Source organism: Caretta caretta, chromosome 9 (assembly GCF_965140235.1).
Source record: "Caretta caretta isolate rCarCar2 chromosome 9, rCarCar1.hap1, whole genome shotgun sequence".
Taxonomy (NCBI): domain Eukaryota; kingdom Metazoa; phylum Chordata; order Testudines; family Cheloniidae; genus Caretta; species Caretta caretta.
The window spans coordinates 32,784,759-32,798,653 of record NC_134214.1 but is presented as its reverse complement, the minus strand read 5'-3'; the positions used below and the strand labels follow the sequence as shown (position 1 = coordinate 32,798,653).

General features: G+C 38.4%; 1 protein-coding gene across 10 annotated transcripts in view; it reads right to left on the bottom strand.

Moving 5' to 3' along the window:
* The window catches only part of TFDP2 (transcription factor Dp-2), a 165,833-nt gene that overhangs the window by 18,994 nt on the left and 132,944 nt on the right, over positions 1-13,895 (bottom strand). For all 10 annotated transcript variants that reach the window (XM_075132200.1, XM_048863680.2, XM_048863679.2 and 7 more), the window contains 3 exons: positions 13,438-13,506; positions 11,559-11,710; positions 5,825-5,991 (listed from right to left, as the gene is read on the bottom strand). In XM_075132200.1, coding sequence (XP_074988301.1) covers positions 5,825-5,991; positions 11,559-11,710; positions 13,438-13,506 — 388 coding nt within the window. The remainder of the gene's footprint in view (positions 1-5,824; positions 5,992-11,558; positions 11,711-13,437; positions 13,507-13,895) is intronic.

Here is a 13,895-nt window from a genome sequence, read left to right as displayed (position 1 = left end):
TATTTTCCTTGGCAATACTTAAAAGTAAAATGGAAGTATGCAAGTGGGTTTTAGAGTACTCTGAAATCTCTGCTTTTTAAACCAGAAGCTTTTCTTTCAGGCCTACCCTTTCACAAGGAGCCCTTGCAGAGAGCAACTATCACAACACACAAAATATGTCTACACTACTGTACCATGGTGTAGATGCTTCCTTTGACAGAAGGTTTTTTTTGTCAATGTTAGACTTCACCTCTCAAAGAGGTGGTTTAACTGTCGACCTAGCTGTGCCTGCATCGTCAATGTAACTGGGCTGCAAAATTTTTCACAGCCCTGAGTGCCATAGCTAGGTCAATATAATTTTAAATTTAGACCAGGCCTTAGTCTCAGGAAGCTGACAAGGGCAGGACTCAAACTTACAGTACATGGGTGCTACTTGGTACTCCTGGGGGAATTTTGTACCACTGCACAATGAAGAATTTGCACAGAATTCCGTGTTTTGCCCACAGAATTGGGGCTGCAGGACTCTGCAGAGCCCACCTTGCATTGAGCAGAGTATTCTGCCCAGCACAGCAGGCATAGAGGACACTAAAGAAGCTGGTAGGGAGTAAAGGCTCTGGGGGTGCAGGTATCCGGGGGGCAGAGGGTTCCCCACAGCTGGGCTCTGGGGGGAGAGGGGTGCCACACAGCCCCCTCCAGCAACCCCCCCAACTGGAACTGGGTTGCAATAGGGGTTTCTTTAACTTTCTACTCCTGGGGGAATGTTTTTTGTTGTTGTGTGTATTGTTGACATATTTGTTGACAGGTATTTTGAAATAAATTACCAAAATAACTGAAACTGGAGTGATTATATTTTGACAATAAAATATGCAGAATTTTAAAATATTGTGTGTAGCATTTTTATTTTTTTTTTTGGCACAGAATTCACCCAGGAGTATACTTGGGTTCAGTGGCCAGAGCACATCACCTTAAGCTACCTACTCTAATGTCAGTATGTCTGCAGACACTGATTGCAGTAGAGCCCCCAGTCCTGCTGCACCTGCACAAATGACTTTCTCTGGATCAAGCCACTCTGTAGATCCAATGTTTACCCTGAATAACTTTTTAAAATATTGCTTCACTAAAGGGGAAGTAGGTGCTGGGGATCCATCCTGTGTAGCTAGTATCACAAAAAAAGTTAAACAGTAAAATTTTCATGTCACATGATTTTTTTTCGTGGTGGTGGTGGGAGGGATGGACTCTATCTTAGAAAACCTTATACTAGACCACTAAGCCTGCCTTGGATCTATTCAGACACAGCAATTTCCAAGACATTCTAAGTAAGCATGTGGATTTTAGAGTAGTTAAACAATAAACTAATCACAATCTAAAGAAGGACGCTGCTACCACTCCACTCAATATACAATACATGTTCCTGTTTAGAAACTATTGTCTTCTCAGTGCCGGCAGTAGTAAACCCCTTTTTTCCCTGCCCCCTCAAAGCAAACCACCCTTGGGTTTTGTTAACAAACTCAGCATTTATGGTTCAAGATACATAGAGAGATAGCTGTGTGCAATACCAATATGGTACTTTAGGTTAAATTTTGGACCAGACTCCTACTAACTTAGGTAAAAGTACACTCAAGCTTTTATTTAAAATAACATGATTAATTTCAGCACAATGAGATCTAGAGAAAATTAAAAAGTAAGAGTGTGTACATTTGTGAGAGAGGGGGCTTTCTGAGGGAATGGATAAAATGTAAACCTTTTGTACAAAGAAAACTTTAAAAAGTTAATAAATGAAAAGATTATTTCATATGTTTTGCATTTATCTGTATAAGCAATTCTAAAATGTTATTTTGGGCTGAGAAGTAACATATTCTTTAAGAAAAGTCATTTATTTTAGCAGAGATGGTCATATTTGGTTGTAGATTTTTCACCAAATCTATCCACGTAACTCCAGACTAGGAGATCCTTCCAGCTTTCCTTCTCTAATGGTTATGCATGTTCATTTAGCAAACACACACTACCATAATTAATCTTCAGCCTTCAGTATCTGTTTAGCTAAAATAATAGCACAATCTTGGTCCAGTCTCTGAGGCCAGGTATGCACTAGGAGTGCTTTAGTGGTATAGGAAAAGCAATACAGTAAAAACATCCCCATAAAAGAAACAAGCTTTGCTGGTATAGTTGCATCTACAGTAAGGACTTCTGCTGGTAGAGCTATGTCAGTCAGAGATCACAATCCTGACTAACATAGCTATGCAAGCAGAAATTTGTCCTGTACACATAGCCTGAGGCTCTCATCATTCTGTACAGTAAGTATGCTTTGCTAAGGAGATGCCTAGCAATGAGCTGATTCAGATAATTCTTTACTTCTGACACCCACTACAGAGGTTTCTCTTCCATCATAGTCTAGCTCATGGGATAGGCCAGTGTGAGAAAGCTCTAACCTTTGCTGTCTGCAACAAACGTAACCAGTAAATAAATACAAGACATTGATTTGCTATTCTTGAACAGTAGTTAACTAAAGCCTATATATTTTAAAGCACCATGGCAAATTTGATGGAAATAAGCCATAAAATGTGAATACTTAACCTTAAATTCACTGCTCTGGTAGTATAAGAAATAAAGCATGCCAAAGTTAAAAAGGGAAGTTATACTTTGCTGAGAGAACCATGAAATCAGGCAAATGCCCTCTTTGATACCTTTGCAAAACATATTTAAAACAGGTTTCAGAGTAGCAGCCGTGTTAGTCTGTATTCACAAAAAGAAAAGGAGTACTTGTGGCACCTTAGAGACTAACCAATTTATTTGAGCATAAGCTTTTGTGAGCTACAGCTCACTTCATCGGATGCATGTAGCTCACGAAAGCTTATGCTCAAATAAATTTGTTAGTCTCTAAGGTGCCACAAGTACTCCTTTTCTTTATATTTAAAACAGCTACTCCTATTTGTTACTACAGCATCTGATTGCAGTAACTACATAATTTATACTGATCCTCACACTGCATAATTATATTAGGAGCAACCAATAAAACAAACCTTCGAACTAAATGCACATACTTTAGTACACAATACTAGATTAAAAGAACCAAAACTTTTGGCCATATTTTCTCATAACCAAAATAAGACAGCTTTGAAAAATGTACTCAGAGCAACCCACATCTAAAGAGTACAGTACTTGTCCAGAGTACTTTGAATAAAGGCAAACAAATACAGAACTTGTGATTAGCAGCCAGAAGCCTAGTGTGTTACCAAAGAAATTATGCCAACAGCAAAAATTTTGCTTCTTTAAAAGTATAAAAACTTATACCTATATATATATATATTATAAATTATCATCTAAGTGACTGGACAACTTCCAACTGCATTATCCTCCCAAGGAGAACTATAAAATTACTTTTGTTTACAAGAAAAAAATTATTCTCTCTCATTTGTAGCAGAAACACCATTACCTTCTATAGAGCTTCCACACCTAGGGAACAAAGTATTAAAAATTAATCATCTATTCTTAGCTACAGGAAAGGGACCCAAGATTTTTTAAAATAATAAAGCAAATCAATACAAGGGTGAATACAATAAGGTGAAGTGAGATTCAGATTAACAACACAGGTGCCAGGCTAATGGCAGTGTTCCAATTTTTCTGAAAATTAAGTGTTGAAATTTCTTTTTAGCAATTTACTGTGTAACATTCTTTTAATTGGTGGAAGATCTCCTGAAGGGAATCAGAAAGTTTAAGAGAACTTTAGAACAATTTAAGTTTAGACTGACAACAACCAAGGACCAGAAGCAATTAAGTAACCTACAATAATGCATCATGCTGTCTAAGTCTATAACTGGAAGTCCACCTAGCTATGACCACTAAGCCATTCATCCAAGCAGAATGTTTAGGAGAAGAGGGTGGGAAGAGAAAATCCTCAGTGTGTACAGAATGTGACCAACCTTGGAGTTAATATCCAAAAAGACTTTCATAATACTGAGAAGTAATGTAACAAACACTGAACTTAAATGTCACTTAAGAACAAAGAGAGAAGACTGAATATATAGGAGAAAGCATAAGTTTACAATGATATTTGCAATGATAGAAAAATACAGAAAGTAATTATTTCAAGAACCTATACTATGCATTTTAAAAAAACATTCAGAATCTTATTCAAGGAGAGTCCAGCTATTAGACTGGCACACTGCAATTCTAATAAAAAGAAAAGGAGGACTTGTGGCACCTTAGAGACTAACCAATTTATTTGAGCATGAGCTTTCGTGAGCTACAGCTCACTTCATCGGATGCATACCGTGGAAACTGCAGAAGACATTATATACACACAGAGACCATGAAACAATACCTCCTCCCACCCCACTGTCCTGCTGGTAATAGCTTATCTAAAGTGATCATCAAGTTGGGCCAAGATAAGCTATTACCAGCAGGACAGTGGGGTGGGAGGAGGTATTGTTTCATGGTCTCTGTGTGTATATAATGTCTTCTGCAGTTTCCACGGTATGCATCCGATGAAGTGAGCTGTAGCTCACGAAAGCTCATGCTCAAATAAATTGGTTAGTCTCTAAGGTGCCACAAGTACTCCTTTTCTTTTCGCGAATACAGACTAACACGGCTGTTACTCTGAATTCTAATAAAAGAGATCAACACTCCTCATTTTAAGAGCAAATTCTACCTTTTAATAAAGGAGGGTTGCAACATTTTCTAGGAAGTTTAAAGTTAATGACACTTTGTGCTTTTCATTAATAGTTCTCAAAACATTATACATAAGGAACAAAGAGCTGAAAATGACTTGCTCAAGATCAGTAACAGAATCCATATCTCCAGATACACGTGCCCTATTTCCTCTAAATCAGGGGTTCTCAAACTTCATGACCCCCCTATTACTACATGATCCCAGGAAGGAGGACTGAAGCCTCAGACCACTTGAACCCTGCCACCCCAGGTAGGGGGACCAAATCCAAAGCCCAAAGACTTCAGCCGGAACAGGGGACTGGCAACCTGAGCCCCGCCACCCAGGGCTGAAGCCCTCAAGCTTCAGCCCGGGCTGGCTGGGCTCGAGCTTTGGATTTGGCCATGGGCTAAGTAAGTCTAAGCCAGTCCTGGCGACCCCATTAAAATGGAGTTGCGACCCACCTTGGAGTTCTGACTCACATCTAAATCACACTACCTCTCATTATTATTTAATATTTATAATGCAATAGTACTCAGAGGGCCAATTAAAATCAGGGCCTTGTTTTGCTATGTGCTGTACAAATACAAAGGAATATGTGGTCCATGCAAAATGAGAGATTTATAAGGAGAATCTCCTCAATAAGCTGAAAGAGCAATGTAAACATTAACACATTGTAAAATTTAAGATCATAAGTGATGATAGTCTAATATCAGCTCTGTCCTCTGCTAAGGTGCTCTCTATTCCATACATTTTTGGGGAAGTGAGGGAGAGGAGAAGAAAAGAGAAATGGACTTCCTTTTATAGGTCTTTCCTGTTCCTGTTATCCAGGATTCTTTTGAGCCTAAAGAGGAGTAGCAATGACACAATGAAAATACTGTCATTTTGAGGGGCTTTGGCTATATTATTGAGTCTCAAGGGTTACGTTGTCACCAGAAACTATTCATGGAATTATTCCTTTGCACTGCAGCCCATTCATGAATCGATATTCTAAACAATTTTAAATTAAGTCTACGTGTGCTCATCGAAGATTAATTTTAAAACCACCATTCATTTGTGGGATCCTGCTGGCTTTCATAAGTCTGCTTCAAACTGTCTTATGCCTCATGCTTATGTAGTTTGACATAATTAGAAATGCTTCAGTAAATTATGGCTTTGAATTTAATCAAGGATAATATTTAAAAACTTCATTTAACTTACCTGTAACATAGCTTTCTAAAGCTTTTGGCACCAATAATTTTGCAGTTCTTAGATCCTCCGCTGAGCATTTGCCTGCCTCTAGGCCAAAGGACATTCCCATTCGCTTCAGCACCTCAATGTCATCATGAATCTCAAACGTGTTATCAAAATTAAAGAGGTATTCAAATCTGTACAGGAGAAATGTCAAAGTGAGATGGTTCTGGAAGGAACCATGGGCCTGATTATATTTTCCTGTTCTATACATTGAGGAAGTAAATGTACAGATACAATTACAATATTTTAGGATTTCTTCAGAGGTCAAAGATGCTTTTTTTCTAAATACCATGAGTAGGTACAACAAGAGTTTTTCTCCTGTACTTAGGAGACTGGCATCTCTGCAGGGTTCGAATGATCATATTTCCCAATTAAAACAACTTTTTTCATGGCAGGCAATAAGAGTCCATAAACCTTTCTCCTTCATTAAACAGATTAAAAGATGAGGAAAACATTCCTGCTCCAGCAAGAACCCTTACTTGTACTAAATCCAATACTTTTCGAAAGTCTTCTACAGCTTTGTCACCAAAAATAACCATATTTATTTTTGCTGCTTTTTCCTTAAACTTTCTGTTCTAATCCACAACATCCCCAGTGTGAACTGCCCTATTTACTTAAATGTAAATCACCTTTTGGATAGTTTATCAATTAAATAACAACCTTCTAAATCTGTTTGCTTACAGGTCCTATATGTTAAAAAACTGTCATATCAAGTTTTGCCAGCATAGTTATTTCAGTTAGGAGTGAGGAAAATAAAAATCATACCCTTAACCAGCATAGGTATGTTGGCAAAATCCCCCATGTGGATGCAATTTGTACTGTCAGAAGAGTCCTTTGGTCAGGATAATGTATCTTGTTCAGGGTGGTCTCTCCACCATTAAGCGTTGCTGGCCTAGCTATACTGTAAAACCTCTGCAGTTTAGACCAGCCCTCTGTCCCAGAACTATTGCATTATTAGCTCAGCTTGTACTCTGCCCTGCTTGAAATACTGAGAATAAGCCAGAGGTCACCTATTCTTTCCAATAAATAAAGGACAATAATCAACTGTTTAAAATTTATTTTAAGCAGCTTGTCTCTTCTTCTGCCCTGAAAAGAAAGAGAAGTTTAACTAGACTGATTTATTTCTGATTAGAAAAAAGCCCACCGTCTTTCTATGAAATCCGTTTAAGCCCAGATCCCTAGAAGACAGTTTTTGTTCAATTAATGCTTGAAATGATCACAAAACACTTGTCAAACATGAACAACTATCTATTTCTTCAGTGCTTTTGCAACCTGAGACTCCAAACCAGCAAAAATGAAACATGTGCATAACTCTACTAGCACTGATGTAAATGGAGACTGAGCCAATATGGCAAATATCTGAAGCGACTATGTTCTCCAGAATTTCATTTAAAAAAAGAGAAAACCGCAAAAACACGAACTGAAGGCAAGATGCAAGTCTGCAAAGGGCCTGAAACAATAGCTCTGAAAGGTATGAATTGCCTCATTTATTTCATTAAGGTGCAAACTCAGGTGCCCAGTGATGATGATTTATATGTCAGCATTGTTAACTTTCATTCCTCATGTAAGAAAGGAGAGGAGGGATCAGTGATCCGCACAGTTTACTGTCAGTGGCATCTCACTTTGATGCCATAGGTGGGTGGCGAGTTGAAGACAGGACTGTTTTTTCCCCCTTAGTCAAGGGGTCTAACAGAGCCCATCGGCATACTAAAACTCCACTTGGGGAGAGGGCGGGAGCCAAGTTCAAGGAGCCCATTAGAGCTCAGAGAGCCCATATGATCACACTTTGAACAACTATGTGACCTATAGCCGGAGTTCTCAATGAGGTGTCCAGGGCCCTTGGGGGGCTGTGATCAGGTTTCAGAGGGTCCGCCAAGCATGGGGCATTAGACTCATTGGGGCCCAGGGCAGAAAGCTGAAGTCCCACCACGTGGGACTGAAGCCTGTGGCCCCAGGCCCTACCACTGGCAGCTGAAGCCTGAGCAACTTAAGTTTGCAGGGCCCCCTATGGCATGAGGCTCTGGCCAATTGTCCTGGTTGCCCTAATGTCGACCCTGGCTTTTATAGGCAGAAAAACAGTTGGGGTATGGAGTTTTTATAGCATGTTGTGGGGGCCTCAGAAAGAAAAAGGTTGAGAACCTCTGATCTGTAGTAAGTAGCATCTCATTCTAGCAACTGGCATAGAAGCAGTTTATTTTGTGGGTGGAGGAGTTTGGAGGAGTGCCGTCAGATCTTTTTTTCAGTCAGACCCCTGAATGGAACTACTCTTTGAGTACAGTTACACATGCTTTAATGTTTGAAGGATTGGGTCTAAATCCTGGTCTACACACAGTTTCTATACCAGTATAAACTGTCAGAGATATATTTTTTTAAATTTATATAGTTTATATAAATATAGTAGTATATTTATACTGGTACAACCTCTAGTGTGAACATAGTTATACTGCTATAGTTTAACTATATGGGAACGGCAATAACCTATATCTGTATTAGGTACCTTTGTAATGATGTAAGTGCGTACCCAGTAGGTGGGTTGTACTGCTTTAACTGTATCAATATGGTTGAAAAGGTACAACTTTTTTGTGTAGACAAGCCCTGAGAAAAAAAATCACACCAAAAATACTAAGTTGTATAGTAATTTCAAAGTTTAACTTAGAAATGTTTAAAAAAACAGTGTTTGCTGTACAGTATCTAGAAATAACTCTTGAGCTCAGCTGTGTTGATATGAATAGTAAAGTTATATGTATTACATGCTCTGCATTTCTGCCACAGAATTCATCCACATCTTACCTTGGAACACTGCTCTAGAATCCCAGCTTTTATTTTTTTAAAATGGCTTTTCTAGCCTTTATGGGTGAGAAGAAAACTTTCTAAATGTGAACCAAGTGCAAACCAGTGCTTTGGGGCACACCAGACGCTGTCTACACTGGTTTTTTTTCTTAAAATTTCCTGTTGTTGCAGCACTAGTATAGACCAATCACCAATATTTTAACAACTGTGATGTCTTACCTAACAGATTGATTTCATGTAGGGCTCTCAAATGGTTAAAAAAATTAATGAATTGCGATTAATCGCAGTTTTAATCATACTGTTAAGCAATAATAGAATACCATTTATTTAAATATTTTGGACGTTTTCTACATTTTCAAATATATTGATTTCAATTACAAATACACGGAATACAAAGTGTACAGTGCGCACTTTATATTATTTTTTATTACAAATATTTGCATTGTAAAAAAGATAAAAGAAATAGTATTTTTGAATTCTCCTTATACAAGTACTGTAGTGCAATCTCTTAATCGTGAAAGTGCAATTTACAAATGTAGAATTATTTTTTGTTACATAACTGCACTCAAAAATAAAACAGTGTAAAACTTTAGAGCCTACAAGTCCACATTTGTAAGTTGCACTTTCGTGACAAAGAGATTGCACTACAGTACTTGTATGAGGTGAACTGAAATATACTATTTTTTTTACAGTGCAAATATTTGTAATAAAAATAATAATATAAAGTGAGCACTGTACACTTTGTATGCCAGTGGTTCTCAAACTATTGTGCTGGTGACCCCTTTCATATAGCAAGCCTCTGAGTATGACCCCCCTTATAAATTAAAAACACTTGTTTATATATTTAACACCATTATAAATGCTGGAGGCAAAGCGGGGTTTGGGGTGGAGGCTGACACTTCACAACCCCCCATGTAATAACCTCACAACCCCGAGGGGTCCCGACCCCCAGTTTGAGAACCCCTGCTGTATTCCGTGTTGTATATATTTAAAAATGTAGAAAAACATCCAAAAATATTTATAATAAATTAAAATTGGTATGCTATTAGTTTAACAGTGCAATTCAAAGTGCGATTAATCGCAATTCATTTTTAAAACTGAATTAATTAGTTTTGAGTTAATCACTTGAGTTAACTGCAATTAAGTGACAGTCCTAATTTCATGGTGATTAAGCCACCAGCAGCTGCTGGGACCTTGTCCACACATGCAGCCCACTGGTGTGAACACCAGTTGACTGCACAGGGAGTTGCAACAGAAGGAAATCGTAAGGGAAAAATATAGTGTAAAAGGCCTCCTGAGATGCAAACAGTGGCTTTAGGGATGTGAAATGTCCCACTCATCTCAATGGGGTGTTAATAGTACAGATTGATGATATCAACAATTTAAAATATATCACCACTGATAATTTTAGTATCCCACAATCTCAAACTCCCTCCCATGCCTTCCCAGGTACCAAAAGCTTCTGCTTACCTACCAACAACTTGAACAATTCAGTTATGAAGTTTCAATAAAAAATATTCATCTTATTAACAATTATTTAATTTGATATTAGGCTTAAAAATTAGGGTCAAATGTAAAACGGGATATTATGCTGTACTATTCATTGGAATATTTCATTCAATAAAAATATCAATTTTTAATCTACCATTAGCTGTCATAGCATTTCCAGGCAACTGCACTGGAGTGTTGCAGAAATTAGGCCTCTTATAAGAATTTCAGCCAACTGTGCTGCAGAATGCACAAGGTCCTGATTATACATATTCACTAACAAATTCACTGTAGCCAGAATTGTAATTTGGATGTTGAAACTGAAGCAATTAGGGACTATTATTTTACTTCATTATAAAGTTTCACTATGTTCAAGTTCACCATAAGGAGGTTTCACTGTAATGCAAAATCAATGTACAGTAGAATGAAATCCATAACCAATAACATTCAAGGAAAGAGATCTATTTACCACTAATAGACTGTTATGATCTAGTAAACAATGATACATCAAGACTGTATTCTTTCATCAGCTGATAGAATTCACAAGAGAGCTGAGAACAAATAGCAAAATCCAGGAGCATGTTATACAGACTCCCTCATGTATAAGTACAAGAGTCACAGGTTAACAGCAAAGAAAAGCTTACAACTAAATCCATAATGCAATAAACCATAACCCAAGAAATAATGCAAGCGAAATATTTCGAACTGTTGCATACTTTCATTCTTCTCTATCTTACGAAGCATTAAGGACAGTGAACCTGGTGCCACTAAAATGAACCAAACATCTGTTTCAGAGTTTTCCCAATTGTCTCTGGCACTTATTTCCATCTCATAATTTTGAGCAAGTTGGTAGCCATATAACTCTGAATAAAAATTGTAGAGCATGTACCATACATTTTACAAAAGCACAATGGTGGTTAAGTATACTGAAAGAGGTATCAAACACCATAAGCGCTGATTTTATTTTTCCCAGTGGATGTTCCACCCCAGCTCTGCCCTGAAGCTCTGCCCCTTCCCCCGAGGCCCCCCCCTTGCTCTGTTTCTTCTCACCCCCCTCCACCTCCTCTCCTTCACTTGCTCCTCTCAGCCCCCCACCGCAAGGCTTCCCCCCTGCCCGCCACTGATTCCTCTCTGCCCTCCCCCGAGTGCCTCCTGCCAGCTGCTGAACAGCTGATTGGCGGCCAGGCCGAACAGCTGTGGCTGGTGGGTGCTGAGCATCCCCTATTTTTTTTCCCATGGGTGCTTGATCCCCAGAGCACCCACGGAGTCAGTGCCTATGTCAAACACTAGGAAGATGAAAGAGAAATGCAAATGTATAATTAGTTTCCAAATGAAGTGCATAGACTTTCTGTTCAAAGAAAAATCCCATACTGATTACACAGAAGACTGAATATTCCAATATGTGGTTCCACATCACACTCACTTATCACTTGATATGCTGCAGTCTATAACAGTTCTTTTGCTAGTGTTAACTATTAGGAAAGGGAGTTGTATTGTAGAGTTCAAAGCTGGAGGACCTTGATTCAGTTGTTCATTTTGCTGATTTCTTTGTACCAAATTTTTGAATGCTATTTGCTGTAGAAAGAAGAAAAAAGAAAAAGGAAAATGATCACTGTCATTCAAATGTAAATGAGGACTCTTCCATGATCTGGGATTTTACAGCTGTTTTAGTAACCAAGTACCAGTATCTCCAGCACCTATCTGGTATCTCGCCAAAGATGGGGAGGCCACAGTCTGAACTCTCTGTGCTGGCTAACAAACACTCCTTTGTGCTGGCCAGGAACAGAAAGGGGTGCATGCTGCACCCTTTAAAGGGAGGCACAGCAGACACACTACCCTGGCAATCTCTGAAGCTTTGGGAGGGAAGCACGGTACTGAGTACAACGCCCAGGAGACAGAGCATCTCCGCACATTAGGAACTAGGACTTAAAAGGCACAACAGAGGCCTTATCTACTAGCCAGGGTGCATAATTACATATCAGTTTAGAAGGTCAGAAATGTAAAGATAACAAAGTTATACTTAAAGTGGATCAAATGGCACCGTCCACGGCCTGCTCCTGCTTCTTGTCTTTACTCTCTTATCCATCCTCCCCTTTTCTCTCCTCTGTTCACTCTATATCATCCAGTCCTAGCAAATCTGTAGCTTTGAAATCACCCACTTTCATAACTGTTTACAAGTATCCTTCTCTCCACAGTTCATCTTTTGCTGTGGGATTTTGTATATAGTCAAGACTGCAATGACTGGCAATAATCTGGTATATCTGTGAATCTTCTGTAGTCCATGTTTGGCACTACTGATTCCAGTCAATAGGAGCACAAGCATATAAAATGGAAAGAATTGCTAAATTTATTTGAATGGTGAAAGTAGTTAAATTAGAATCAAGCACTGAAGAACTATAATAAAACAGATACATAAACACAGTGAGCAGGGAGTTTTCCTATTACCTTCATCAGTGTGCTTTCTTGGAATTGCTTAGGATGTATACCAGTGTTAGCGAGGTCAGAACTAAGTCCCACTATGTAGAAAAAATATTTTTGCCACTGAGAAAAGCAGAAGTGTCCAAATGCTTAGAATTTCACTGCAGATCTGATTGTGTAAAACACCATCATATTTTGCACCAAGAAAAAAAAATGTTAATTTCTATTACCCTATGACTTTAACTCATGATCTTTACAAATGCTCCATTATGTATAAAGTATTCAAAACCCAGGCATATATCCAAACACTATAAATACAGTATAGGCTTTTAAAAAAATGAAATGCCCTTTCTGCAAACAGAAATGCATCTGAAGTTGCAATATTTCTTCATTCCAGGCCAAATCAGCAGGTTTCAAAAAGCTTTCCTAGGTTACTGCATCAAAATGTGAAATAAGTGCCAGGCCTGGATTCATGAGTCTTTTATAATAAAGGATGCTGACGTTTCAGTTCCCCAGCAACAACTGATTCTCAGCTATGGAATGTACAACTGAACCCATGCAAGTGTGTGTTTAAAATTGCATTTTTCAATAGTAACTTGTCAGAGGGATCAAGTGGGGGCCTGTGGTCCCGTTTGCAAAATGTAATAATGACATGGGGTAGGAGATATTGACAGATAATGACAATTTTGCATCAGGAGGCTGCATCATCCAAGAGGCCCCATGCTAGGATGGCAGGGGTATTTTAGGTCAGGATTCAGGTACATTGCAATATCACTTTCATGAGCACTAAATTAATCTAAAAACATTTATAAAGTGGAGAAAAAAAATACTCTGAACCTTAACAGTTTTTTGTTAGTTACTGTATAAACAAAAATTAAATTTACCTGCAATAGTAGTTCTTGCAGCTGGGCTCTCTTCTGCTTTATTCGTTCTAACCGTCTCTGTTTCTCTATCTTTAGAACATAAATTTAGACACACTATGAAACAATTTTGAAAATATATAAAGTGCCTGGTCTTGTTCTCTGTCTAAAACAAAATAGATTTTTGCAATAAAGGAAGTGAAATTCTGATACACTTACAGAAATTCACACTATATTTGTTTGAGGGAGGTGGTTACAGGGCATGGTACATAAGCTGAAAATCCTTCCCAGCTCCATCCTGCTGCCCTGTAGCTTTCTCCTTTCTCATGTGGACTAATCACATAGTGGGGCATCTCCAAGAACCAGGATTTACACAACTTAATTGTGGACTGCAACCTCAATCTCTGCTTTTATATCACTTTCCCTTCATTAAAAGACCAATACTACCCCACCTAAGTTGTAGCATTTCCCCTCCCTTATTT